The 27,943-nt window shown below is 36.4% G+C and overlaps 1 protein-coding gene across 1 annotated transcript in view; it reads right to left on the bottom strand.

The window, feature by feature from the left end:
• CEP126 (centrosomal protein 126) overlaps nt 1-24,606 on the bottom strand; it is a 34,472-nt gene extending 9,866 nt beyond the window's left edge. The window contains exons 1-5 of the mRNA XM_088051595.1: nt 24,507-24,606; nt 23,580-23,705; nt 14,759-14,904; nt 13,327-13,432; nt 9,756-9,954 (exon numbers count right to left, since the gene is read on the bottom strand). Of these exons, the coding sequence (XP_087907721.1) occupies nt 9,756-9,954; nt 13,327-13,432; nt 14,759-14,904; nt 23,580-23,705; nt 24,507-24,601 (672 nt within the window). The 5' untranslated portion in view covers nt 24,602-24,606. The remainder of the gene's footprint in view (nt 1-9,755; nt 9,955-13,326; nt 13,433-14,758; nt 14,905-23,579; nt 23,706-24,506) is intronic.
• Nucleotides 24,607-27,943: the final 3,337 nt, after the last annotated feature.

Here is a 27,943-nt window from a genome sequence, read left to right on the forward strand (position 1 = left end):
ATGAGTGTTTCCATCAAGTCAAAATTTACCTGTGTTAAATTGCAAAAGAAAATTACATAGTTTGGGAAGAAATCTAGAGGAGAGAGCAGCACAGTGAAACGAATTTAATCTTAAATTATATATAAATTCTGCAACATAAAAAACAAACTAGAGTTGTCTGAACAACAGTACTGTTTCTGAATTTCTCTATGAGACTGGGTGGTTTTCATCCTCTGTAAGGGTACTTGAGTTACAAATTGAAAGAGAATCCATGAAAATGAAGGTTTGTTAGGGGATCTACCCCAAACTGCAACTTTTCCATAATATTGGACTGAGTATGTTTCTTTTCATACAAAGTGCCACAAGCGATGCTGAGTTAAGCCTTGTCATGGCAAACACATAAAAGTCTCTTGGTTATCATAACCACAGTGATTAACAACTCCCCCCAGTGAAACTCCTGTTTCAAGTCTTTCAGAGAGAATAAAATATCTTCTGTTCTATGAGGACAGATCAAGTCCCAGGGCATAAGGGATTCTCATCCACTTCCCCAACCTTTTCATTAAATTTTAATGGAGTGATGAATAACAGCAACTGGTACCATCTGAAACACCAGTGGGACAATTGTGTGCATGTACTATACAAATGTTTTCTTCACTATTACTCCTTTATCCAAGCATTGATATGCTGACATGGTTGAAAATACATGCTTTGCAAAGTACAGGACTTCAAAATACACATGAACATAAAGAAAATCAAACAAGTCAACAATTTTCACAGTCTCATACACTCCTTCTTGGAAGTTCACTTTCACACAGGTCAGCAGCAAAGTTATTTTAAACCTAATGTTGGATAAAAATGATGTGAAAAATTAAGAGAAACCGAATTAGATATGCAATATACCTTTTTTTTTCATTAGTGACTTCACATGGAAAATATTTCAACTAGCAAAATCTGTTAAGTAGTGACTGTATATCCCCTACATGAGTGACTATATATCCCCTAGCAATGACATAGAATTGACATTTTGAAAACTCACCAAACAGAGTTCTTTAGCGACTAATAATGCATTTTTATAGTAAACATTTTTTATTCTAATAAAACGTTATATCTAAATATTGTATATTTTACAGCTGTACAAATATATTAAAGTCACAGAAGGAAAAGCTTAGTAAGTCTTGAAAGACTTTTTATGGTTGAATTAAATCTTATCTTACAATAAATGTTTAGAGGTTGTGCAGTCTTCCATTATAATTATGATCTGAGATAAAGGTACTAAATAGAAGATCAAAGAAGGAAGTGTAGGGAAAGATTCCTTTAAGGAACATTTTCAAACTAAACCTATACAAACCAGTGTCCTTCTAATAGAAAAGAATAAGTAGCACTTTGTTAGTTATTTATTAACCTTTATTTTTGGCTAAATTATGTTGTTAACCTCTGCTTGAACTTTCCCAAACAAGGAAAAGGCATATCCCCAGAGTTCTCTGTATCAGGACAAATTTAAGAACTAACTTTGAAATTTTCAGAAGGGGAAAAAATAGTGAAAAGAAATTACAGTTGTCAGGCTTACTTCTAGTCTAATTTTGAAACTGCACCTGTATAGCAAAACATGGGTTTCTCAAATGACAGTTAGACAGAAGAAAAATTTTGGGAAGATCGATTTTAAAAAAACCTTCTCTTGATAGCAAGTTAGCTTTAAGCTGATAAATCTGGAGGGTGAAAGAAAATTTCCAACTTTTAAAAAATAAGATAAAATTCTAAGCAGTGGTGCTCAGAGGTTGAAAAAAGACATATTCCTACATTATATAAATAAGTATGCTCCTTATAAACCAAAACCCCATGGAAAACAAAATCTCAGTTGAGGTAACATCTAGAAATGTTAGGAGCTAAAGAAAAAAGAATTTCTCATTTAAATACACACTCACTCTTACTTAGTTCATGCAAATTTAGTTCATTTACATTTATTTTGTTGCATCATACAATTTCATCCTTTCACACATTAAAGATATTTAACATTCTCATTAAAATATTTACATATTTCCCATTTTAGACTACTATATAATGCAAATAAATGTCCCATTTCCTTGTAAAAATGTGTAATCAGAAGTACTTTTGCAGAAATAAAAAAGCATTCAACAATTATCCTTTTTTAGTCATCAATAAGTGAAGGGAAATAAACCTGGAAATCCCAATGACTTAATTTTACTTAATCCATGAGAATATTACAGGATGATAAGAAACCAGAATGTTCATAGAGTACTATATTGTTATTTACTGGATTTGCATTTTTCCTGCTGTTTAAGTATGATTTATTGTATTGCCTATAGCCTGTATTATCTTATGTTATAATTCATGAAATCTAACACACATATCCACGTCCCTATGAAAGGAATGCTTCTGAGGAGTTAAAGATGACTTAGAACAGCTGTGTCAAGCAATTTCATTTTAGTAAAGCACTAAAACAAAGAGAAAACATGAGCCTAAGAGATCTTTCATAAGGCCAGTGAAAGGACAACATAGCAACAAGTAAAATGTTAAGTGAACCTGACAAGTGAATTTTCTGCCAAAAGACTTTGTTAGAATGCTATTACACTAAAGAGCTGCTACATGTGTATTTGACATTTTCCGCTATAGAAGTGCTGACTGTTCATAATTCTAAGAGGTGAATGGGAGCACTTCTGAAGAAAAAATCCTGAAAAAATGCTACGTATTCTGAAAACTGAGGTCACTCACACCTCTCACACTACTTGCTATTTTTGATAATTTCAACTGGTTACTTTACAGATTTTTTTTTTGCCTTTTATGTATGTATATTTATCATGTTACACTTGACATTAACTGTGAAGTAAAAGACACCACTGAACTTAGATGCAAAAACAACTTTAAAAGCCAGTGAGGTACCTAAACAACTCGTTTCAAATTTACCAAGTATGGAATGGGAACGTTCATTCAAAATTAATAATCTCATTTCTATATGAGTGTGAAAAACATCATGTACACAGCACTACACAGTGCTTATTTCTCAGGAGATCTGGGCAGACTCAAGAGAGCAAGTTACACTGTGCAAGGATTTTGGTGCTTACCTTAAAAAAGAGATACATTCTATTGTGCCAAACTCACCAAAGAATCTATGAAGGTATAGGATGAGCAGAGAAAAGCTTACTAGCAACACTGTCGTCTTTCCCAGTCTGATGCGTAGGTGCCTGATCTCCTCCCAGGCTAAGGATACAGAAACTACCTATCTATGAATTGATGAGGTTTTGAAAGGACCTGATTTGCCTGTTTGGAAAGTCATCACAGTATGCTAGAAATGCAGGTTCAAACTTCTGAGGATAAAAAGAACTTGTTTCTAATTTCACAGGTATGCAGGCAATTTCAGCAAGCCATACTATCAGAAGATTTTAAAAGAAAAGTAATCTGAACACTGAATACCAATGTTTTATTCTGATTTTCAGTCTTAATAAGCCCTGAGGTAAATGTACATAATTGTGTAGGAAACAGATTTTCAGCTGAACTTGTTGCTCTGTTGCTTTAGCATCTCAGTATTCAGAGTGCTGTTTTTAAGGTACCCTGTCCCAAGTGTCTAACTCTCACACACTAATCTGGTCATTCAGTTCCAGGAATGCAATTTATAATGCTAGGTCTAAATACTATTAAAATTGTTAAATGATTAAATGGTGAGGCAGTGTGCACCATAATGCATTGTTCCCTTTTTTGTTTCTAACCCATTAATAAATTCAGTTTGAGCAAGCATTGTCTACCCCAAAAAATTTGTCATGTAACAGCAGCATGGTATTGCATAATTAAAAACCACGATAAGGCAAATAGTCATAGAGAAATACTAGGCATGGATATGAATTATGAATTCTAGAAGTTCTTTAGTGTTTAAATAATAATAATTTTAATTATTACATTTAACAAATTTGAATGAACTGAAGCCATAACATCAGTAAAAAAGAATAGATTAATATTACTTGACCAGTACGCAGTTCCTGAATGAATCAGTGTGAATACAATTTTTAAAATAATCTCTCTTTCAGCTGAGGAACTGCCCTATCAGAGCTCTTTATTTCCTAAAAAAATAGTACACGTTTTTATAGTCAATGAAAATTATTGTGGTTTTTTTTTTAGCAGTATACTTTGTAAAGCTTTTTTAACATGGTCCCACTCTTGTGCATTGCACAGCAGCAGACAGGGCAGAAGGTGGATTTATGTAAGGAAATCCTAAAGGTCAGATACAGAAATATTTTCAGAATCATGGAACATCCCAAGCTGAAGGGGACCCACAAGGATCACTGAGTACAAAGCCTGACTACATACAGGGCAACCTGAAGGCTAAATGATATATCTAAGAGCACTTTCTTGTACTTATATCTTTCTAGAAATAAATTTACCTAATAAGGCAGTTTCATGTAATTTCCAACATTCACTGCATGCTTCATTAATATAATCACTCATCTTGAAAAAAAAATTCTGTGACTTACATGTTACCTGTTTTAAAAATTCAACATTTTTCAGTCAGATCTGTTTCAAGACATGCTTCCTAAGAACGTCACAGATTTGATTTAGCTTTCAGCATCTACCTTCCCCTAAACAGCCTACCGAATTTAAAGGTTAATTTTTTAAATCTTGCCACTGTTTAAAATATTGGAATTCTTTGTTTATTACAAGAACTTTCAGTCTTCTGAAAGAGGTCCCAGTTACTCTCTGCTTATCCTTGTCCTCTAAATTTTGCATGTTTGGTTTGATGCTTTATTTTGTACTTTATTAATGGTGAACCACACATCCTTATGGAGATATGCAAGTATTTGGCATAAACTGCCCAAGCTCAAGCTACTAAATACAACAGAAGTGCTGCTGCAGGTTGATAATAATTAATATTAGAAACACTGAAATAATTGATGGTACCCAGGCCACCATTAGAATACTAGGATAGAAAAAAGATGAATTCTGTGTTGCTTTACAATTCATGAAAGTCTTGTCTTTTAAAAAAAAACCTAAAACACAGTTCTGTCATCTTCAAAGGGCAAAATTGCTTTGGAGATTGATACTTTAATCTCCATGAGAAATCAATAGATTTTCCAGCATCCCCCTGAGAAACCAGTATATACTATCATGGATAATACCACGTTAGCATAATGCAGCATCCTGGTAGACCCATATGCACAAACTTTACATCTTCCAGTCCTGTCCTTTAAGCAACATCTTACTGTAACTGCAGTACACTAAAGATTTGATACTGCTTTTTTTACTCTGTTCCTTTCTTTCAGCTACATTTATGAACATCTTACTCTGTTGCAATAAAACAAATTCCCTCCAAAACCAGTCATGAAGTATGGTAAAAATACTTTAGTGCATGTCTGTACATAAATATTTCATATATGTATAGGAATGTAAACCCAAAAATTGAGTCATGCTAATATGTATGGCAATTCTTATGAAAAAACTATATGCTTGTAAAAAATGAATAGGTATATACTAAAGAACAGTAACCATTTCCTTGTTCCTGTGGTTTGTGAGCTATGCTGTATATATAACAGTCATAATGTATTCACAAGCAAAACCTTATCCATGTATTAGTCTAACTCTGAAACCATCTCTTTTGTACTGAAAAGCTGTTTCAGCTTCAATCCTACATTATTACCTGTGCAAGAAGGGCTTTGAACTGAGGAAAGACACTGTTGAATGAGCTCCAGATGGTCAGATACGAAGACTGTCATGTGATTTTACACAGCACAAGCTTAGAATAAGTTATTTTATGAAAAACCTCTCCTGAAACCTCAAAACCTACTCTTGAGGAATACACAATCAAAACAAGTTGGAGTATTTGGGTAAAATAATTTAGTCTGGAGATGCATTTCAATTTGTCTTTACAGCACATGTGAATTTTGGATTACTAAAATAATGTTGAAGATAGCTGTTAGTCACAATATTGGTTGAAAGCCAACGAAAACTGAACACCTCTCCTCTTGCCAAGAGGAAAATAAGTAAGGAAATCACTCAGGCCTGTCATATAATTTAAATGATCAGCATAAAAATGTTAACACTCACATTTACAAGTCAAAAAATGGCCAACATTTCTAGATTTAAGGTGACCGTAGAAACCTATTTCAAGTTGTTGAATGGTCTCTACAAAATCGAGTTTGACTTCTGCTTCAAGGCCATTTTATCCTTAGCCTCCCTGTCAGAGTTCGTTTTCCCACTAAATAACTTTGAGCATTCTAAAAGTTCTTGGTGCTTGAGAGAGACTGTACACAGCACTCCTTTTTTTCCATGCTGGTCTTGCCTGTGGCTCTGTAGAATTAGACTGACACAACACCCCTTGCAGAAGGAAGCTTTAGTTAACTCATTCCTGTCATACTACAGTTTTTCCATCAGTTTTACCTGAAACATCTCCAGTTCACAGACACTGTGAAACTCAAAAGCCCAGTAACACAGCTAACAGTCTTAGAAGTGAGCTCCTCCAAGGCAAGTGATGTCTATACCATTCAGTGGCACATCACTTAGAAAATATTCTTCATTGTTTCTCAGAGACTTATGTGATTTTACAAGTAACATGTATAAACACACACAGTACAGTAAGATAAAAAATTTTCCCATATTAGACATAAGAATAACCTGCTGAGGTTAGGGTCTGGATTGCAGTTTCTGAAAAATTATACCAGTGTTCCATTCCTATTTCAATTAAAATGGAAGTGTTTTCTTCCAAGGGGAATGGTATCCATAGAAAGACTGGTATTGAGTCTTGCAGTCAATGGCTATACAATATGCTCAGAAAAAACAGTGAACCAAGGTAAAAATCCTGCTTCAAATCAGTCAGAAGTGGATTTAAATTCAGATACAGATACCACTTGAGCAACCTAATTATGGTCATATAAAGGAGGGAAGAGGAAAATACCATCTCCATGTGATAATCTATACCTATTTTGTCTTGAATTAGCTCTTACTTCCAAGCAGTTTGTTTAAAAAATGAAACAATAGACATAAAATGTTATGCTCTCAGTTTAATTTGGGCATAATGTATTTTTCTGCTAGAGCCAAGAAATATTGTACTGACCAAAATAATGTTGCATGACCATGAAATTGAAGAGGTGACAATAAGAAAAAGACAAAAAAATACCTGAACAATACTCTTCCTTGTCACATTTGAGCCACTTAGTGGAAATTTTTTATATTTCTCAGTTCAAGGCAGGTACCAGAAATGGAAAATTTCAACATAATGAGTTAACAGTTAAAAAAAATGTTAAGCACCTTGGGACTAATGTCACCTAATGAAAAGCTGCATGCAGTTTTAGCTAAAGACCACGCTACCTGCTCCACTTTAAAGATTTTATTTATGCATGCAATAAAACCAGGAAAGGATAGAGAAACAAAACCTTTTCTTATGGATGAAATTAGCAATATTAAATTCTTCAAAATGGAACATACCCATGAACATAAAACATTAACTTGATGCAGTGGCTTGGATGCAACTATTGCACAAAAGAAAATCTACTGCTCTCAATACCTTACATAAAATGATTTTGGAAAATGGTAGAAGCCACTAAAACCCTTGGCTTACTGATGAATCTGTACAAATATTTAGAGATGTAAAGCAGGGAACACAACAAATCTATTGGTAAAGGTTCACATAGAATTTTATTGCCCTGTAGGAAAGTAAAGAATTTTAGGAATCTTTATAATCCTGTTGGGCCTGTAAAAACAGAAACAAAGAGAGGTCAAAGGATCTCAATGGATGGCCAGGTTGCAAAGCATGTGCACAATGAAATACTTTAATTTCAGAAATTACTGTGGACAATAGCTAGTATCAAGACTACTGAAGTCTATTGATTTCAGTAAGAGTATTCTAAATCATTAGAAAAGATAAATTTTATTAGTAAGACTATTATAAATATATATTTCACAAAACAGGAAGTTACAATGCACATGCACACCAGCCACCAGCACAATCCAAGGATTAAACTTCCAAAACTCAGGCGTTGGAACAAGGTCAATAGCTTTCTTGACTATTTTTCTAATCAGAGTCCAAAGCATGCAATTTCAAGAAAGCGAGTCCAAATGTCTGAAGTATAAATATTTACATTGTGCAACTATTCATCAGAGGAAAGAAGCTGAGCAACCCCTAGTGGTAGCAGAAAAATACCTTCTGGAAAAAAAGCAAAATTTTTTACAAGTATTTTCAAAAATACATTAATTTGTAAACACAAATTCCTATATTATATGTAGCGTCCAAAGTTGATGATAACATTTAAAGAAAACAAAGACAAAAAATTTATGCATGACTCATAGCCATTTTTCCTTAGCATTCAATTAGGAAGTGTTAATTTTGTTTGATAAAACACTCCGATATAGAAGTCTTATAATATATTTAGAAGAATCTTTTAATATATTTTTCTGAAAGAGAATGTGTTTTGTTTTCTAATTCTAAGATGTTCTAATGCAGCTTCTGCCAAATTCAGCATCACCATTTAGGGAAGGATTTGTAAACTCCCTACTAGAGAAATGCAAATGTGATATTAAAAAAAAAAGGCTAGACCTTTTTGTATTTTTGTAATGTGGTTATCTAGAATTCAGTTTTATCAGCTCTCATCTATAAATTGTCACTTTTTCTTCCTTCTTTTATGCTTAGAAATAAGAAAGAACACTGCCAGTACAAACTATACTTTCTCTCCATTAACTTTTTTGAATCTCACTCCAGCTGAGTGAGATTTTCTGTGTTAGCCATCAGCTGCTCAAGATTTTCATGCATAACTATCAGAATGGAGTAAATACAAAGGCAGAGATGAATGCTCCTAGTAAAATCAATGTTAAACCATATCTGAACTCTAAAGTCTTTCACAAGTTATCTATACACTTGTATTAAAAGGAAAAGCCCTTGCTGTATGGCCACCATGCCTCCAGCCATGACCAAATTAGAGGGATGGGCTTCATGAAGTCCAGGTCATTTCAGATACCACGACTCTGGATATTACAGGTATTACAGAAATAAAACAATGAGCCCCAAAGTACTCCCTCCTTTTTCCAGAAAATGTAATGTTGTAGACAGTATTTCCAAAATCAAAGACAACAATAAGACATAAAATCACACTTAAAGGTGCACAACTAAAAATCACTTCAGAGCTCAGTTCTTGCTTTTCACTGTTTGTAAGGTGACTCTTAAAACTGATTTTCAGTCTAAAAATTAATTTAGGCAGAAAAAACTCATTGCTGGAACACCTGCAGCTTTTCCAAAGTTGACAAAAAGAGATCTCAAGAGACTTGAAGTCAATCTCTAACATATCATCACACACTGGGAAAAAAACAACCAGACAAAAAAATCCCCCAAAATTTGACATGCCATCATTATACTATTATAGCATTTTGTGCTGAGCTGTCACAATCAGCACAGCAGAAACTTGGGTGTGCACTGAAAATCATCAATTTCAGTTCAGAGGTAGCACAAGACTCCTGTGATTGACTAATGGCTACCAATGTCAGAGACAAGAAGTCTGACATACAAATCTTATGTTAACAGGAAAAAAGAACAACATAACAAGTATCTTGGATGAATTTGTGAAAATATTCTTATAAATATTTTTAAAGATCTCTGACTTCTTACTGGAAAATACGTATGATTTTACTAAAAATAATCTAGTTATAAGGCATAGTACAGTGTGTAGTCCTGTGTTGTCTAATTAATAAAGACAGCTGAACAGAACTTTCATTTTTATCACATTCAAGAAACTTTTTGCCACGCTTAAAAGCATCTTGATTGGAATCACATGAAAATGAAAATATACCTCCAAGTTGTTGAGATGCTGTTTTTCAAGGAGCCGTTGCATTTCTTTCAGATTTTTCTGGAAGAGAAGTTGGTGATTATCCTTGTTCGTTCTACTGCTCTCCTGTATTGCTCCATCACAGCCAAACATTGCTGAATTCTGCTTCTGATGGAAAGAATCACTTCTAGATGCTGATGAGGATGAAGTGTCATCTGTGGTTCTTGATAAAAACAAGCAAATTATTACTTTGTCTAATTTCTATGCATCAACTGTACATTTTTAAATATGTTTCTTACCAAAAGTATACACCATCAATAAATGATGAAAAGCTCAACAAATTCAGTACTATCTGAAAGTGTCCAACACTTTCCATTTTAAAACTTCTGTTATTCATAAATAGAATTTTCTGACTGGGTTGTTGGGTGACTGCCTCAGGCTTCATTAATATGGAAAATGTCAGCCAACAGTTTGGTAATTTACAGAAACGGAACATGGAGGGTTTTTTTAAAAAAAAAAAGAAAAAAAAAAAACAGGAAAATGGGTTTTATTTTTCCATAAAGTTGGCTTATGCAGTGTGTAACTATATTGATGCTGTCAGGTATTCTCTTACTTCAAAGAGCAAGAAGGCTTTCTACAACCCAGAGAGCCCAAATCTACCAATGATGTGTAATGTCAGTATTTTGATATGTTAAAAGAATTGGAATTTGCTGCCTGACAAAAAAAATCTTTAGAGTAGCTAATGTAGTTGGGCCCTGAGACCAGCTCTCAGCTGAAGATAAATGTTTCACATATGTACAGAAATTTAATAACCTCTTTCCTTAATTTCTATCCATTTCTTCAGCTTAAGGTCTTTCTTCTGAGCCTTCTCTTCCTGCACCTAAAATTTTCCCTTTTTAGTGAATCTGTTTCAAGTGGGTAAATAATCTAATAAGACCTTTTATTTTTTTGATTTATCACAACACTTATAATTTCAGGGTAATAGAAAATGGAAATTTTCAAACCATTAAGCATTAAGAGTATTGTTATTTTTCAGGAGATTTTATACGAGACTACAAAAAATGTTGGCTTAATTGCAGTGACCTAAGGAGAGCCTAAAATAGAATTTATTATTTCTGATGGAGATGGCTGACAGCAAAAAGGGAGAACAAATGCAGACATTTATTTATTTAACTCATTAAACTGCATGCTGTTTTCTTTCGAATGGCAGATGTCCTCCCTGTTCCAAAAATTTTTTGTTACTGTGGTCCAGACTGACAGACACCTCACCCCCAAAAATCAGGTTTATTGGTTTTTTTGACACATACAACTTTATATTTATTTGAGTGCTTAGACCATTCATATTTATAAAAATTTCTGCACACTTGAATCATTTATATTTATAAAAGTTTCAACATTCCAATTTTTCCATGGACCATTTTTGATTTGCCATATTAAAATGTATATCCCATGATTGAAGTTCATCAAACACAGCAAATTTACACACCAACGGGGAAATATATTTTGTACAAAGAGCAGCATGTCACACCCAATGTACAAACATCCCAGGGTCTGTTGGGTAATGAGTTCTCCAAAGTTTTCACTTTAGCATTCAGTAACTAAACCCTACTAGAAGCAAAATGGCTCTACTGCAGCATGGAATATACTTATTAGGTCTTTCAGGACTTTCACTTTCTCCAAAAGGAGTTAATATGTCTCCATTGCTTAATTTATTTTTTTACACCTTTTAAAACACAGACATGAAAAATTCTAGAATCTTTTAAAATTCACAGTTATTCAGTTGGGTCTGAAGCGATATTTATCTTGCATACTTAATGCACTACTCATTTCCCCTTTAACAGGGGACTGTCAATGAATTCTGTGCTTTCTCTTTCTGAGGAAGTGTAAATTCTAAAGGTGACATAAGACTTATGGCTTCATCATTTATAGAATTGTAAGAAGCAATAGAAATATTGAAAGGTATCTACTACTTCATATGAGTTAGCTATTGCCCATCCCAAAATTTCCAATTAAAGGCATTGTAAGAAATGTTTGAAGCTTTATAGCTCAGAACTGGTGGGTTTTGAAGAACCTTCACTGGTCAGAATCTTCTCAAAATGCTCTTCTGTTTTCTCTGTACTAGCTGTCTTTTGACCTCCCAATAGGTCACAATGGACTCAACTTTTAAACCTTTCTGATGCTAGGGTCACATATTTTCATTTTTTTCCTTGAGCAATTTCTAATTTCAGACTTACATAAATATAATTAGCTGAGATTCTTAGCTTTCTCTCAAATTTGGTTACTAAGGGAAAATAAACCATAAAAGAATATGAACATATAATTTCAATTTCCTTAGGAAATCAGGAAAAAGAACACACTGTCATTATTAAAAAATAGTGAATTTTTAAAACTATACAAATTAAAATGGAGTGACAGCATTGTAAGAAATGGTAAGTGGTTTGTTCAAGTCCTGAGATATCAGTGTGTTGCACAAGAAGCAGTTTGAAAAAAGATGAAAAATAAAGAAAAAAATTATTAAGGCAGTGAAATGCTGTCCTTAATCAAGCCTGTGAGTGAAATGAGACAAATGATCATGAAACCTGAGACAGGGTTCAGAAACTCCTATATTTTTGCCATAAATTAAAGTCAGATTTAACAGGTAGATTTCTTGTTTGTTTCTTTGTTTTTGTTGCTGTAATATTCCTATGAACGTTGACTAGAAAATAGCATGAGTGTTAAGCTCTATGAGTTATATTTTCCCAACTGACCAGTTTATCACCTGAAAATGTGTTAATCAGCAGAGATATGTAAACAAGTTGAGTAATAACATGACCATGAAGAACACACTGAAACTCAAAAGTAGGGAGACCCATTTCAGGCAGAATTTATCTCTATTCTGTGAATATCTGCACAATTTATACCATACAGAAAATAAATGAAATGCAGAAAGCAATAACAAAAGAAGCAACAACAAAAATAACCCCCTGAGTTGAAATGTTAAAGAAATGAGAGGTTAGGAAAGGGATAATCAGGAACTAGTAGGAAATACAGCAGATAAATAAACTATGTATGAAGGAACATTCTGTTATAAGTCAAGGTATCTTATAAACAGTGCTTGGGTAGAATGAAAGGCATGCAAATAAAATTTTATGTGATAAAAATGAAATTACAGGTTAAATTGTTGCCAGAACACCCTCGATTCATGTAAGGAATGACAAATATAAAGGAATGACAGCTGGAAAGAAGATCCTTGGGAGAACATATAAACTAGAGTATCCTTGAATGTCAAAGGAAAGCAATCTGGATAAGAAATCACCTAGAAAGAACCATTCTGAGAACAGCAAATGGATTGATAACCATGACAATCTGAGTTAGGTAATAACTGACTGAAGGCCGGATTAGTCTCGACTATTCCCAGAATTCCACTGAGGGGAAAAGCTTTGTGTCATCTCTGCTGTTTTACCGACTGGACACAAACAACTCAAGGAAATTGCATAATGTTTAATTGGAAAAGTTCACAGAAATGCTTTCTTTGCCATGAGAGAAATGCCCTACAATTTCTTAAAGGTAATTGTCCTCTGTTTATTGAATATTCAGAGTAAACAGGAATGCTTACCTGAAGTTGATTTTGTTTATGTTTGGCAAGCCCAGTCCTGGTGTTAAAACTGATCCTTTAATCTGTTCAAGAGCTTCTTCTAACTGAAAAGCTGCTTTTTTCTGGACTGGAGGGATCACAGCTAAAAACACACAATGGGGGAAAGGTTTTTAAAAATTGCAATATTTTACCGTAAATGGTTTGGTTAAGTTGTTGAAGTTTGGAAGCCTAAATCCAGACAGTTACAATAAACACAGTAGTTTAGCATTATTAGACATGCAAGAGCACTTCAAGATACTCTGAAACAAAATCCCAGTCTATTTAAGTGTATACAGTCACACATGTATTCAACAGTTTTGCTATTTGCTTTTAAACTGTTGTACTGTTGAAAAAATATGAGGTTAAAAAAATCTAACTTTGTTTTCACATCATGATTATTCCTGTCATGAACTAAGCCAAAGTTATGGCTTGCAGATATTTTAAAGAGGCCAGATTGTAACTTAATAATTGAACTAGTGGGGAAAGAAGGAGTCCAGACAGGCACAATGTGCCACTTTCAAGTGAGTAGAAGTAGGGTAGATAGTAGCAGAGGCAGAATTTCTTTAAAAGAAAACCAAGAGAAAAAAATGCGATTCCTTCTATTGCTACACAGTCTGGGCTGTCAGTGGAGTTATGAAGAAGCCCTAAACCAGTACTGTTCTATTTTGTTATTTTAATCTGACATTTGATCTTGAAGTCAGAGACATTACCTCACAGCTGGCACAACTGCAGCTGGGAGAGTAAATCTGTTAAAGAATACCTAAGTAATAGACCATATCTTAAGCATTTGAACACTGGAAAGTTGACGGGAAATCAGACTTGGCCAATGCTCTTACAAACTCATGCCAATCTGCACTGATTCCAAGAAAGCAGGAACTGAGCTGAAGTGATCATTGCTTCCCAGCAAGAGAACAGCTTAGAAAGTGGACTAATTCAGAAAAAAAAAGTTATGTACCATATTAATATATGCTAGGACTGCATTTACTTAATGATAAATAAAATGCACATTTTCAAATATTTTTCTATTCAAAGGTTCAAAGAAGTGATCATTACGCTATCCTAGTAACTGTCAGTGGCCTTGTTAACAGCTCTCAGCCAGCCGTGAAAGCACAGTACTGCAATACTACAATAGACACATTGCAGTCAAAAAAGTGGGGAAAACCCAGGAAGCCACAATACCTCAAGGAGGTCATGTACGTATGTACTGTGCCTAGAATATAGTGAAATATCTCACAGTACAGTTTCTAGGAGAAAAAAAATCTGGTTTTATTTCCCCTACCCAATTGTCATATTATCAGATCTGAGCTTCTTGTCAGTTGTTTTCCAGTTTCCCTTCCAATCTTAAGTGTTCTATGATTCTGTGACTATGAAAACACTTGTATTGTGAATAATGGTTAATTTTTAATTGACAAACCTGTTTGTTTGTGCTGAGAAAAGGACTGATGAGCATGTTGGAACTTAGCAGTTGCCTCCTGAAATTTAATCTTCCTCTGCTGCAGAACTTGTTCTCTAAATCTTTGTTCTTTTGCTTCTACTTCCTTCTGCCTTTCTTCAAAGGCTCTGTATTTAAGAAGCAAAAGAAGATCATTCCTATGTTTGTGAATTACATTTACCAAAATATTAGTAACTTACCTGCTTACCCACTTGCTATTTTAGTACAAAAGCTTGCTTGCCCATAAATTAATTGCAATTAACTTCAGCACAGCTGGATTTGTAGTTTGTTGGAATGTAAATGGGACAGTGGACGGTGAAGAAGAGTCCCAACATATTTTTGTTTTTTAGACTCAACCAGGGATTTGATTTTTTTATTTGTGAATTAACATGCAGACTCAACCAGCTCTTGTCACCAATGTGACTTTTACAACAGCCTTTACAGTACCACAACCGTGTATTACAGTGAGGAGATCAGTAGGAAGGTTAACTACAAATGCTCTGTGTGTACTTTGCACAAGCTGTTGGGGAAATAATAACAGTTAAAAGTTGTTATTTAGAAATAACACAAAGGAACTACAGCTTTTATCTATAAATATGCAAGAGTAAGTATCAAGTTGTAGTTGTTAAGAAGCTTCCTGAAAGTTTAGCAGTACAAAATGGGATAAAACAGTAACATGAAACTATAATTGACAGAAGCTATTATTATTAAAATATATATGTGTCCTCTCAGTGGTTGGAAAGCAAAGCAGGCTCTAGTCAAAAACAACCATCAGCACAAAAGTTTCCTTCAGTAGGCATGAGCTTCATTAACCTATGTGGAATCTTTTCTCCTGCTGACAGAATCAACTTTTACTGACAAACTAGCTCCCTGGGTGAAATACACCCAGAATATTAATCGGCACAGTGCCTATGTAGGCAAGTCATATTTAATGTTCTTTAACTAAAAGAGGATAGATTCAGACTACATATAAGAAAGAAATTTTTTACAGTGAGGGTGGTGAAACACTGCAGGAGGTCACCCAGAGAGGTTGTAGATGCCCCATCCCTGGAAACATTCTATGCTAAAAGTAGTAATACTATAAAAGTAATGGTCTTCACGTGAAACTTCCAAAGCCTGCCATGTAAAGATCACTAAAGCTGGGAACTTTCCATCTGGGTATTAGTAATGGGATTTAACAGGTCACTAGTACACTAAGTAGGGTCCCCCTCTAGCCAGCATTAGTAGAAAGAAATGTTTAGCCGTATGTTCTTTGTTTCTCTCATCACAGTAAGATACCTTCCCATAACTCTAATCACTAGCAGTTGCTTCACAGTTCTTCTTGCTTAATGGAGCAAATCTGCTACTTGACAGAGATACTCCTTAACTCAAGCTATTTTAATTATTCTTCCCTTTGCTTTACAGGAAAAAAGTTCAAACTGAAATAATCATCTTGACCCTCTCTAGTATCCCTTCAAAATGATGACTGATCTCCTGTGAAAACAAACACAAAAATAATTTGAAATAGGTACTTTTTATTCTAGAAAGACTACAGGCTGTAATTGCACAATAGTAAAAAAATAGAAAAACTGCCAACTAATTCTCAAGCACACACTTATACAGGAATATCCACTTCAATCCACTTGGAAGCCAAAGTGTAGCAGAGAGAGACAAAGAACTTCCACTATTTCGAAAACTCATATATACATGTCTATCAAAACATGTTAGAACTAAACAGTAGAACTAGAGTTCATTGTCCAGTTTCAGTATTCCTGAATTCGACTCACCTTAAAATCTAATAAAGAAATCTGCAATTTTATCTTGACTAAATGAAAATCATGAGAGAGAAAACAGACTTCCTTATCCTTCAAGCCTATTCTTCTTGATGCCCTTTAATATTTCTAGAAGCTAAAGGCATGTAGAAGCCTTCAGAGAAGGCTTGAAGATTTCAAAAAGGCCTTTAGTTGAACTGTCGTTGTTAAATTCAGATGTGGGAAATTCTACAACTTTACACTTGGAGTAATTCCAGTGTATAAGTCCAAAAAGGAAAAAAGTAAATTCTGACAGATTATTTTTTTTTTTAATGATTTTGAATATGACTTAGCTGCACTTTTCCACACTCCTGATTAATAAGTATTAAAAAGAGGACTGCTGTTCCATATAGTTGGGAATGAGCAGGTCCAAATGCTGATGCAAGATGTCTTTTTCAGCACAGCTCATCACGATCACTATTTGGTTTGGATTAAGACAAGAAGGAGAAAAAAAGATCTTATTTTAATGTATGGAAATGCATGAAAGTTATTTGATGAAGCCTTATGAACTTCTTGACCTCGCAGAGTGTAAAATGTAACATCCAGGTGCATTATGTAAAACAAGTAATTTAAAAAATGCACATTTACATCTTACAGAAAAACAGTTAAAGCAAATGTTTGTTCATGCACTCTCCTTAAGCCACCACCTTAGGTTCATATCACAGATGTAACATTGGCAAAAGAGTATGGCTTTAAGATGGAGAGTTAGCAGAAGAATTTCCTGACCGGTGTTTTTTTAACAGAATTTTTCTGTCTACTATAAACAACCCAGTGGTGGAGCAATTTTTGAAATGGCTGCCAAAATATTTATGGAGAATTTGGAATACAAAACTTAAAATATTTAGCTGTCTCACATATACGGACATTATGTGGAAGGCATTTTTATGTTAAAAACAGTATGACTAGATGGCGGAACTATTTCCTGGTTAATTTTATTAAATTGTTTTCACAGTGAAGTGATAGATGTTATATTCCCAGGTGGACTAAATGCTTACTACTGCCTTGGATGAAAATGTTAATTAAAAAAGGAGTATATACAGTGTGTATGGAATGCTATGAAATGAACCTTTTGATACTTTTGATACTGACTTGATATTATTCTTCCATTACAATATCATGTCGCAAACCAGTGCACAGTAATTTTAAAATGGAGATAGGGAGATATTTGTAAAGTCAATTACTACAGTAGGATCAAGAAAATGCTAGAATGTGGTGTCACACTCAAAATTCCCTTCATGGGCAAACAGGAAGCAATCTTATGTCCTCAAAAAGATATGTGGACATTGCCCAGAAATCAACTTTTTTGTCTTAAGACACTTACCAAGACCAGGAACATATATTAAAACTATTCCTTCATCTCCTTTGATTATCATATGCTGGATACAAAGACAACCTGAAATTGCAAGAGCTTCAGAAGGACCAGCCCTTACAATACTCTATGGGCTCACAGAGGGCTGTCCTGCAGTATGCCCCAAAGGTCCACAGGAGGGCTGCCTGCACTATGTACAAGTTGTCACATTCCAAGTCTTGTTCATAGGCAAAACCCAGGCACACCTTATACAGCCAAGAATTTTTTTTGTTAGCATAATTCAAATCTTAAGAGTCTAGTTATCATTAATCCAGAATTGTTACTGAAAAATAATGACACTGTTAGAATATTTCTATACAGAAAAAGGCTCAATAATAGCGATAAACCAGTTTGAACTGTTATTCACACATTGAGTTTCTATCCCTTTTCCTGATGCTCATTCTTGTATTGCTCTTTTGCATCCCAAGGCTTGTAGTTTCATTCTAGTTGTGCTGGAGTTTCAGGGTGAACTGGAAGCATCTGGAGTCCCTTCAGCAGGACCAACAGGATCTTCATGTAAATGATTTCTTTTCCCTCACCTTAGGATCCACTTGGAGTCATTGTTATGTTTGCTAATACACTTTTACACCTCCGCTCTATCACTGTCAATCTGTAGGTCCACAGTACCTCCAAATGTTCCATACATGGTGCCTTCTATGTATGTTACATACTATTCTTTACTCCTCTTCTCTTCGTTACCTCTAAAGCCAGGTTTGTCAGACCTAGTTCTGCATTTCTTTAGCTGACGATTGGTGAGTATAGCCATGGGTCTCCAGTGCCAAACCTGTGTGCCATCTCTTACCATCCCCTGCCTGTACTCCTCCATGCCACATCCTGCTCCTCCAGTTTTCAAAGCCTCTGCTACATACCAGGCCTGCACTTCTCTATACTACTTCATTATTTTAGACCCATAAGTATCTCATTCTCTGTATAGAATAACTGCTTCCTACTGCTATCTATATAAAACTATGGTCTTACAATATAAATATAAATGAAGGCAAAACAAATTAGCCACAGACACCTGGTCTTTTAGAGAAATTTGTGTTACAGCTAAACCATGCAAAACAAAGCTGCTTTCAGGTCAAGAAAAGTTCAAAGAGAGTAAGCTTGACAAGCATCTGTTCCAAGGCCTTGGAAACTCAGCACAATCCTGTGGCCCATTATCAGAAATGGTAATACTACATTTCAAGTCCACAAGGTTACAGTGATCACCTACTTCTCACAGTTCCATTCTGATGTAGAAAGAAACACAAAATTCTCAACACACTGCCCTCTCTGTTTACCAAATGCTCACATTGTTCTCATATTTCTGGCTGTAGACTGCTTTTCATTCTCTACCAACAAAACTAATGAATGATTTAAAGAGCTTTTATTAAATAATCAATGTTAATCAGCCAGTAGGTGGAGCACAAAGCTTGTGTGTATGTTGAAAATAAAGTACTACAGAAAGAACAATAGATCACAAATAGATTGGAAACCGATATATATTTCCTTCCTCAGTTTCAACAGATGGATTAGCTATTTCAAAGTAATTCAAAATGCTGAACCCAGATAACTGACTGTAAGATTTATTTTAAAATGAACATAGACAACTGCATTTCGAGAATGAACCAGCTACCTGCAGACAGTAACATCCCAGTAAAATGGGACACTATTTTCCACTGAGCAGGAACAGCACGAAGTCTATAGTCCCCAGCAAAACTGACAGCTGATATTTAGAAAGCAGTGTGTTATAGAAACATAAAATAGGATATCCTATTCATTTGCATCAAGTATGTGCTTAGTCAGTAGCTCTTATTTCCAGAATACTGTTATTTAAACAGAATATCTGCCAGCTACTACCCCAGAGAACATTTGATTCTTAATCTGATCTTGAAATTGCAACTTCATGTATCAGTGAGACAATAAAGAAATTACTTTCTTGATACTTGGGCAACTTGTATAAACTGTAGGATAGGGTTTTTTGCTGTGTTGAAGCACTGTAGTTAAAACTAAGGAGCTTGGACTCAGTACAAGAGATGCAAAGAAACAGATGACATCAGGGGGATTGAAAAAGATATGTGATTCAAGTTACTGAGGCTTTTATTTCCAAAGATATCCTTGCTCAGTTTGACCAAGTGATGTTTTTGTCTTTTACTACTAAACCAATTAACTGAGTACAACTTGTAGAAGATGAGTATTTTTAATGCTGAAGCTGCTGCATTCTAGAAGTATTGACAACAAATCAATGGTACACTGTCAGGGAAAATTTCATAACAAGTACATATAGAAAAGTTTGACAACAGAAGACTTCAATCTGCAAGAGCCTTGCATATGCATACATAGGTCTCATTAGCTTAAAAAGTGCTTTGGTACAACCTTGTTTAAAGGAGGTCTGCTGGTGGTTCCTGAAGAAAAACACAAACAAAAACCCACAGAAAAGTTTTCCTCCAGAAAACAATATGAAAAGAATGAATCTAAATTATGCAAGATTAAGGAGAGAGCAGAAATTCTCCTGTATCTTCAGTACTGCTTCTTCCTAAAGGAAATTAACTGCTTTTACGTTTTTAGTAGAAAATGTATAAACTTAAGGTTGACACTAAATTTGGTTAAGCTTGATCAACTTCATAAAATTCTACAAAGAAATGACAGTCCTATAGATGAGAGGAAAGCAGTAGATATTGTCTATTTGGACTTTACTAAGGCTGCTGGTACTGTCTCCCATAGGGGGTCCTCATAAACGAGATGCTGCTGTACATTAGCAGAGTGTGAGGCGGAATGTAAATGGTTTGAATGGTCAGGCCCAGAGGCTGGTAACACAAAGTCCTAGTGGAGGCCAGTACATAGATGACCCTAGACATCAGTACAGGGCCAAATCCTCTTTAACATCTTCATTAAACATAGAAACATAGAAACATTTGTGTTAGAAAAGACATCTAGGGTCATCAACTACAAGAACAAATGCAGCACAGCCAAGTCACCACTAAATCACATCTTGAAGTATACCACATGCAACCACTCCAAGGGGTAGCCTTTTCCAATGCTTGACAGCCCTCTTCATGAAGAAAATTGTCCTAGCATCCAAACTAAACCTCCCCTGGTGCAATCTGAGGCCATTTCCTCTCGTGCTGTAGCACTTGTTACTTGAGAGAAGAGACCAACCTTGCTGCAAAGGTCAATGGTATTGTGCACTGCACTAGGCAGAGCTTAGCCAGCATGTAGAGGGAAGTGATCCTTCCCCTCTGCTCAGCACTAGCCAGGTCACAGCTGAAGGCCTGTGTCCAGCTCTGGGCTCCTCAGTACACGAGAGACATGGACAGACTGGAGAGAGTCCAATAAGGGCCACAGAGATGATGGTCTGGAGAATCTCTCTAGGAGGAAAGGCTGAAAGATTTGTAACTGTTCAGCCTGGAGAAGAGAAGGTTCAAAGGAATCTTATTAATGTCTATAAATACCTGGAAGGAAGGTGCAAAGATAAGAGAGCCAGGCTATCTTCAGTGATGCTTGCTGACAGGACCAAACTGATACACAGGTTTCCCTTGGAATATCAGAAAACACTTTTTTTTTTTTTGTAAGGATGACAACACTGACACAGATTGCCCTGAGAGGTTGTGGAGACTTCATTCTTGGAGAAGCTCAATAGCTATTCCTGGGCAACCAGCTCTAGGTGGCCCTTCCTGAGTGGAGGTGTTCAACCAGACGACTTCAAGAGGTCCCTTCCAACCTCAACCACTCTATTTGAAGGTTAGAGGTAGAAAACGGACTGTCACACTTCACAGGGCACTCCTTCCTACTCTCCATATAAAAAAGGCAAAAAGATAAAAATTCTCTTTTGAAATCATGCAGTAGCAGTGCCAAGAATAAGTCCTGATGCACGCCTGTAAGCACTGGCAGGGAGAATTTTGGGTGCTGCCAGGTGAAAATGTGGAGCTTAAGAACATCATGCTACCCTTGAGAAACCATCATCGTATCTAACACCTTTACATGTGTAAGAAAGCTAATGGAACTTGGCTCATACAGACTTTAGACATGACCTGAGAATTGATCAATCAATTCTTTCCTGCATAACTGCCAGGAAAAAAAAAATAGACTCAAGGATCTTTATTTTCAAATTGCTTTCCTGCACATATTCAGTGACCCTTATTTTTTAATTATGTATGTCACAGCTTATAATATTGTATGCACTTACTACCTAACATTAAACAACTCACTCCTTTTCAGTTATTAGGAGAAAACTTGTTACCAAAGACTTCCATTTGAACTGATTACTGTGCTAATAATTTTGCCATTCTCAATTTTCACAAATTGAAACAACTTCATTTTATGAATACTGTATCTAAATTTTTAAGTGGCTCACCTGATTAGCTTGGATTTATACTGTATTTCTTAAGGCTGCAATGAAATACATATGGAAATGTATTTATGTATCCATGAGTATTACTTTAACTACACCAGTCTGTCAAAAATATGCAGGCTGTCTGGTATTTGCTTTTACATTAGAGTATAATATTTCAAGGCCAGTAATACAATAAACAGTGTTCATTTGAGATGTGTAGCATTACAGTGGCTCTGTTCCAGAAAATGAAATTAGGTATTTAATTTTTCAACTGAGACTCAGTTTATTATCTGCAAAGGTTGTGGGTCGCACTCTGTCTTTAATTACTCACAGGTTATTATATCTCCTCTTCCATTTTTCTTTATATTTCAAAACATAAGTTGATAGCACATACTGTCAGGCTAAAATGGCAATATAAACAATACATATCACCTCTCTTATGAGTTATGAACATATGCCAATTAAGTAAACATTGTACAACAGAAGTAATCTGATAGGGGAACTGTGGGGCATGAGTATTAATGAGTTAACAAGAGGCAGAGGAAGCTGGTCTGAGGATGGGGGCTTGCAAGGAGGAACCCATCTGTCTCTCCAGTGCACACAGCTGAGCCCCCTGTATGTGTGAGCACCACCTCAGTGTGAGGGAAAAGACCTCTATGCTCATTAAACTACTTAGAGCACTTCACTGAGACATTTCAGTGCATGAATTATTTAATCCATTTGTCACAGAATATTTCATGGCTTTGCATTCTCATGTATGCAGAAGACAGACTATGCAAAGCTCTGTTTAAAATGTTAGTATAAAATATCTTTATTATAAGTATAATCCTCTACAATAAAAATGTTGCTTTGTGTTTATTGGGCAGTGGGAGCAAAGCCTTGCCATGAAGGGGAGGCTGTGCAGCTGTTAGGCCATGCAGACAGAACAGCACACACTTCTCAAGGCAACTACTGCCTTCTGCTGGCCCACGCTGTACAGCTGAATGCATTTTTCATACATCCATTGAAGCTAATAAACCCCAGAACACTAGAAATGCAGATCAGAGCCACAAGATGAAAGTGCTACTTACCTTTCGTTTATATGAGATGCAACTACAGTGAGTTTTCAAAAATTAGCAAGTAAATCAGAATATTGTTTTTATATTTTATTTATCCTATAGCAAGAAACCGGATTGGTGAAACTTTTCAGCTTAGATTCCTCTAGGCCAAAGCAGTGAGCCACTTATCAAAGTGAACAGGAAAATAGTAGAGATATATTGAACTGTCTTAAGGTTTTGACTCTTTTTGCTTTGTTTTTCTCTCTTTTATTTTTTTTTACAATCCTCCATTAAAGGAACCCTAGTTACTTGCCTTCTTCTTCTGTTTGTCTCCAGCAAGTATTTCATTGCCTTGCTCCGATGCATTTTTTGATGCTCTCTCAATGTTCGACGCTCTTCTTGTAAATCCTGTTCAAAATGAAATATGAAATCGCTATCCCTAAGACGGTGTTAAGGACAATAGAAACTGGATGGAACAGCTCATTAAATTATATAATAGCCTGTGTGATTGACCTTATATAGAGTAGGTTCATAATTGTATCTTACTGTCATAACTAACTTTATGCTCATCCAGAAAAAAATGTAATTGCATTTTACTTTTTAAAGGGATTTTACAAGAGACTTTGCACTCATCCTTCATGATACCGCCAGGTGAAAAATCCCACCTTCATTATGTTCTTTTGAAGGGACATTTTGTGTAGTTATCTAAACCTGTAACATAAGGATGCAGGTATGACAGGGAAAGTGTTAAATAGTAAACACCCTCCCCCCACACATCCCCACATCCTAAAGGATTAGTTGTTTACATTGAAATTGATTATCATCACTAAATAAAAGCCCTCCACAGAGCCAGATCAATCCTGCATCACACCAGTAATTATTTAAGTAGAACTGTGCAGGTGCATCTCAATAGTTTGTGTCAGTAGTTCTTACTACTAAAACTCAAAACCACAAGAACCCAAAAGTTAGGATGAAAAACACTATTCACAGTGGCATAATCTCCTAGAAGAGGGAAAACAAGAAAACTCCGAAGTTGCTTGAGAAGCCACGGCAGTTTAAACCCCTCAATGTACAAGCTTTAATTTGAAGACACCCCCGAGGCGGTCTCTGCCCGCGGGGCAGGGCGGAGGCTGGGACATCGCCGCCCGGGCCCCGTCGCAGCCCCACACGGGCCGCACGCAGCCCCGGCCCCCCTTGGGCGCCCGGCCCCGGCGCTCGGGGGCCGCCTCAGCAAGGATACACAGGGACGCTCCGCCGCCCTCCCGCGCGGTCCTGCGGGCCCCCGGCGAGGAGCTGCCCCCGCGCCGCCCCGCCGGCCTTCTCGCCGAGCTCCATGCAGCGCCCGGGTCAGCGCCGTGCCCGCACCGCCGCCAGCTCTGCGCGTCTGCCCGGCCTCGTAGCAACCGGCGTCGCCGCTTCCCTCGCAACGGGGCGGGGCCGCGGCGCTGAGGGAGCGGCGCTGAGGGAGGAGGGCCGGGCCGGCGCAGCATGGTGCTGGCTTCGGGGCGGGCCGGCACCCCCTCGCCCCGCAGGGCCTCGGCGGTGCCCCTGCCAGGGCGGGAGCCGCGAGTAGGAAGCGATCCGGGCACTCGCCGAAGGCCGGTCACGTCCGGGACAGCGGTGCCGGACACCGCGCCAGGGACGGTGCGTGGCTCTCACTGGGCCTCCATCCTCTGCAGCGCTATAAACCGCGGGATAACCTTTAAAAGCCCCAAACACACCCGGGGTCCGAGCGAACGTGTTCTCGTAGGCAAACACCGCCCCGGCTCCGCGTGCGGCGCTCTGCAGGTACCTCTTAAACCCATTGGAGCCTTGGAGTTAACACTATAAACTTTATTTTATTTTATTTTATTTTATTTTAACCACAGGGTGTAGAAATAACAACAATAACAACAACGACCACCAAAAGATTTTTTGTGCATCAGTTGATGCACAAAATGATGAATATTAAATTATAAAAAATTCTATAAATACAGTTGCACAAAGAAAAAAAAAGGAAAACAAAAAAGCACCTCAGTTTGTTCTTAAGACTGCAAAACTTTTTTTTTTTTTTTTCTTTAAGCAAAGCAGGGCGTATTGTCTTGGGATATTGCTCCGCCTTGGATGAGCTGTCAGCAACAGGCTAAATGCCTTGGTGGTTTCCTGGCGAGACATTTCTTGGCTGGTGTATTTGAGCTTAAACCGATTTTTTTTTTTTTTTTTTTTTTTTTCCAGAGTGCAGCTGTTCTATGTCTTTGACTAGGAAGGTAAAAATAGTACTCTGCATTTGTAAAATACTTTTCTCCACAGACCACTCCCCCATATTTGTAGCACAGTTTGGGAAGTGGGTTTTGCTGTTTCCATTTTACAGACAAGACCAGTGGTGGTCAGGTTGCCAAATGCGTCTAATATTTATAGTATTCCAGTTATTGTAGTTGAGATGACCCTAAAATGGAAGTCTTTCATCTCTAGTTCAGAAAAACAACCCCAAATTTAGCACTTCTTTTCCCCATGAGCTCTGTTGTGTTGCAGAAGAGGGAAAAGTGGTTGGCAATTTACTGCTGTGTGCTTTTCACCCCTCTGCCCCCCTCCCCGCCCCCCCCCCCCCCCCGCCACATGTAAAATTGCAGTTTGCCTGATAAAATGCACTGCTTCATTTAGGATGCAGTACAAGGCTTTATCAGGATGGAGAACAGAGTCACCTAAGCAGAACCGAGGCAGGGCTGGGAAACTGCAGAATTTGGGCCCATGTCACATCTAGGAAGACTGAAGGTCGTGGTAAGCTCATGCACTGATAGAATTTGAGCTTCCTTAGGTTTACTGAAAATTTTGATCTAACACAGCACAACTTGCAGCTTCACCTTAAGGTACCTTTTGAGATTCAGAACTAAGTATAGTGTATACATATATTTCTGTCTTCCTGTTGTTAACTTTTTTATTAAGTCTTCATAGTCCTCCTTTACAGTTATTGGATTATCTCTCCTCATGAGTAACCTCACATCTTTCAGACTGTGGAACAAGAAGGTGACAAGCTGAGGGCCATGTAATTCAGAAGTGCATGATTATTCTGGGGCAGCAAGAAACCTGATCTTAAGTAGTAATAGGATGGAAGGTCCTGCTCTGGTTTGAAAGAAGTTTCATAAATTTTACTTTGGGTTGGACACGGATATTCCAGTGAAGTATAAAAATAAGCTATTAAAACTTTGTGGGATGTATTCTGAATTTATTACAAGTCTTACTTGAAGGCTGGAGCATAGCTGTGCTGCTGCAAAAACACATTTTTCTTTCCTTCTTGTTCCAGTGAAGGATTAATCTGCTGATGTCCTATAGTTTTTCTCCAACCTGTGTAGGCAAATGCATGGGAGAAGTTAATGTTCTGACTATTTCAACCATTCCTGCCTGAACTTTGTCACTCTGCCTATTTATGTACATAGAAAGAAGAAAAAAACCTGTTAATTTGCCCTTAATGTGATATATAGAAAGCCATGGAAATCTTCTTCCTGAGGCTGAACTAAGGATCACAACCTACATCTTCTTGAGAGAGCATCAACTGACACACTAATTAAACCCTAGTAAGTCTCATATTGGAAAACTATTATGTACCATGTGGTCCTTTAGAAAAAATTAAAAATTTGATTTTGAGAGATACAGTAGAGCCAAAGTTGTTCATAATTTCACAGGTAGTTGAATATACTCCTCTCAGTTACAGGTTCTTAGTACCATTTAGTTAGTAACTTTAAAATAAAACATTGGATTAAAAAGTGTATTAATCCCCATTCCCAACAAATGTTGGTTGCTCCCAGCAAATCTTAGTAGCAAAAGCTATTTCCAGTGTATTCCAGCTTTAGATAGAGGTGGAGATGAACCACATTATCAAGACAAATTTGGAACACTGTCTTGTTTTGTACTAGTGTAAGGTGTGATTGAACAGCGTATCCCGAAAATCCTTTAGACAGTATATTTCCCAGTGGTACATTGGAAGCTGAGGTTTCATTTATTCAGCCGGATCACAAATAATTTAAATTCTCTAATGTGTCTAAATTCTCTAAATACATGGGACCTTTCTGAACCTTTTTTTTAGACTATCATATCCAGTTTTAAGATAAAAAGTAGTGGAACTGAGTGTGTGACATTTGTAAGTGCCTCATAGTTTTAATTAAGCTTCTGTGGACTACATTTTAATTTCTTCTTTTCATGCCATTCTCTTGTACTTTGACTTTTTTCAGGGATAAAAATCATTCTATTGAATGATAGTCTCAGTACTTGTGTTACAATGGGTGGGCTACCAGTGACACCAAAATACTACTATTCTCCTGGTAAAAGATTTTCTGTGTAATACAAAGTACTAATTTAAAATAATGTTTTTTCAGTTTTCTATTTTGAACTTACTTTGATGACCTATTCAAAAATTGCCTCCACAGCCTGTTGTAGTTCACTAACACCACAACAATACAGACTCCTAAATTTTAATGATAAAAAACTTGATAAAAATTTGAAAACATCAAGTAATACTACTTTTTCTTTCAAGTATCCCAGAACAGTCATGCCAAATATACACAAATGCTCAGAAGTAGCATATAAGAAAATTTGTCAGAGTTTATCACAATGAAAATACATATGTTTGATTCGTCATGTAGAGGTGATAAGCAGTAGTTTTCCTCAGGATGCAAGTAGTAATATATAAAATCTACTGCGCAG

Source organism: Pseudopodoces humilis, chromosome 2 (genome assembly GCF_049639895.1).
Source record: "Pseudopodoces humilis isolate 2021_Gansu_Grassland_sample_001 chromosome 2, ASM4963989v1, whole genome shotgun sequence".
Classification (NCBI taxonomy): domain Eukaryota; kingdom Metazoa; phylum Chordata; class Aves; order Passeriformes; family Paridae; genus Pseudopodoces; species Pseudopodoces humilis.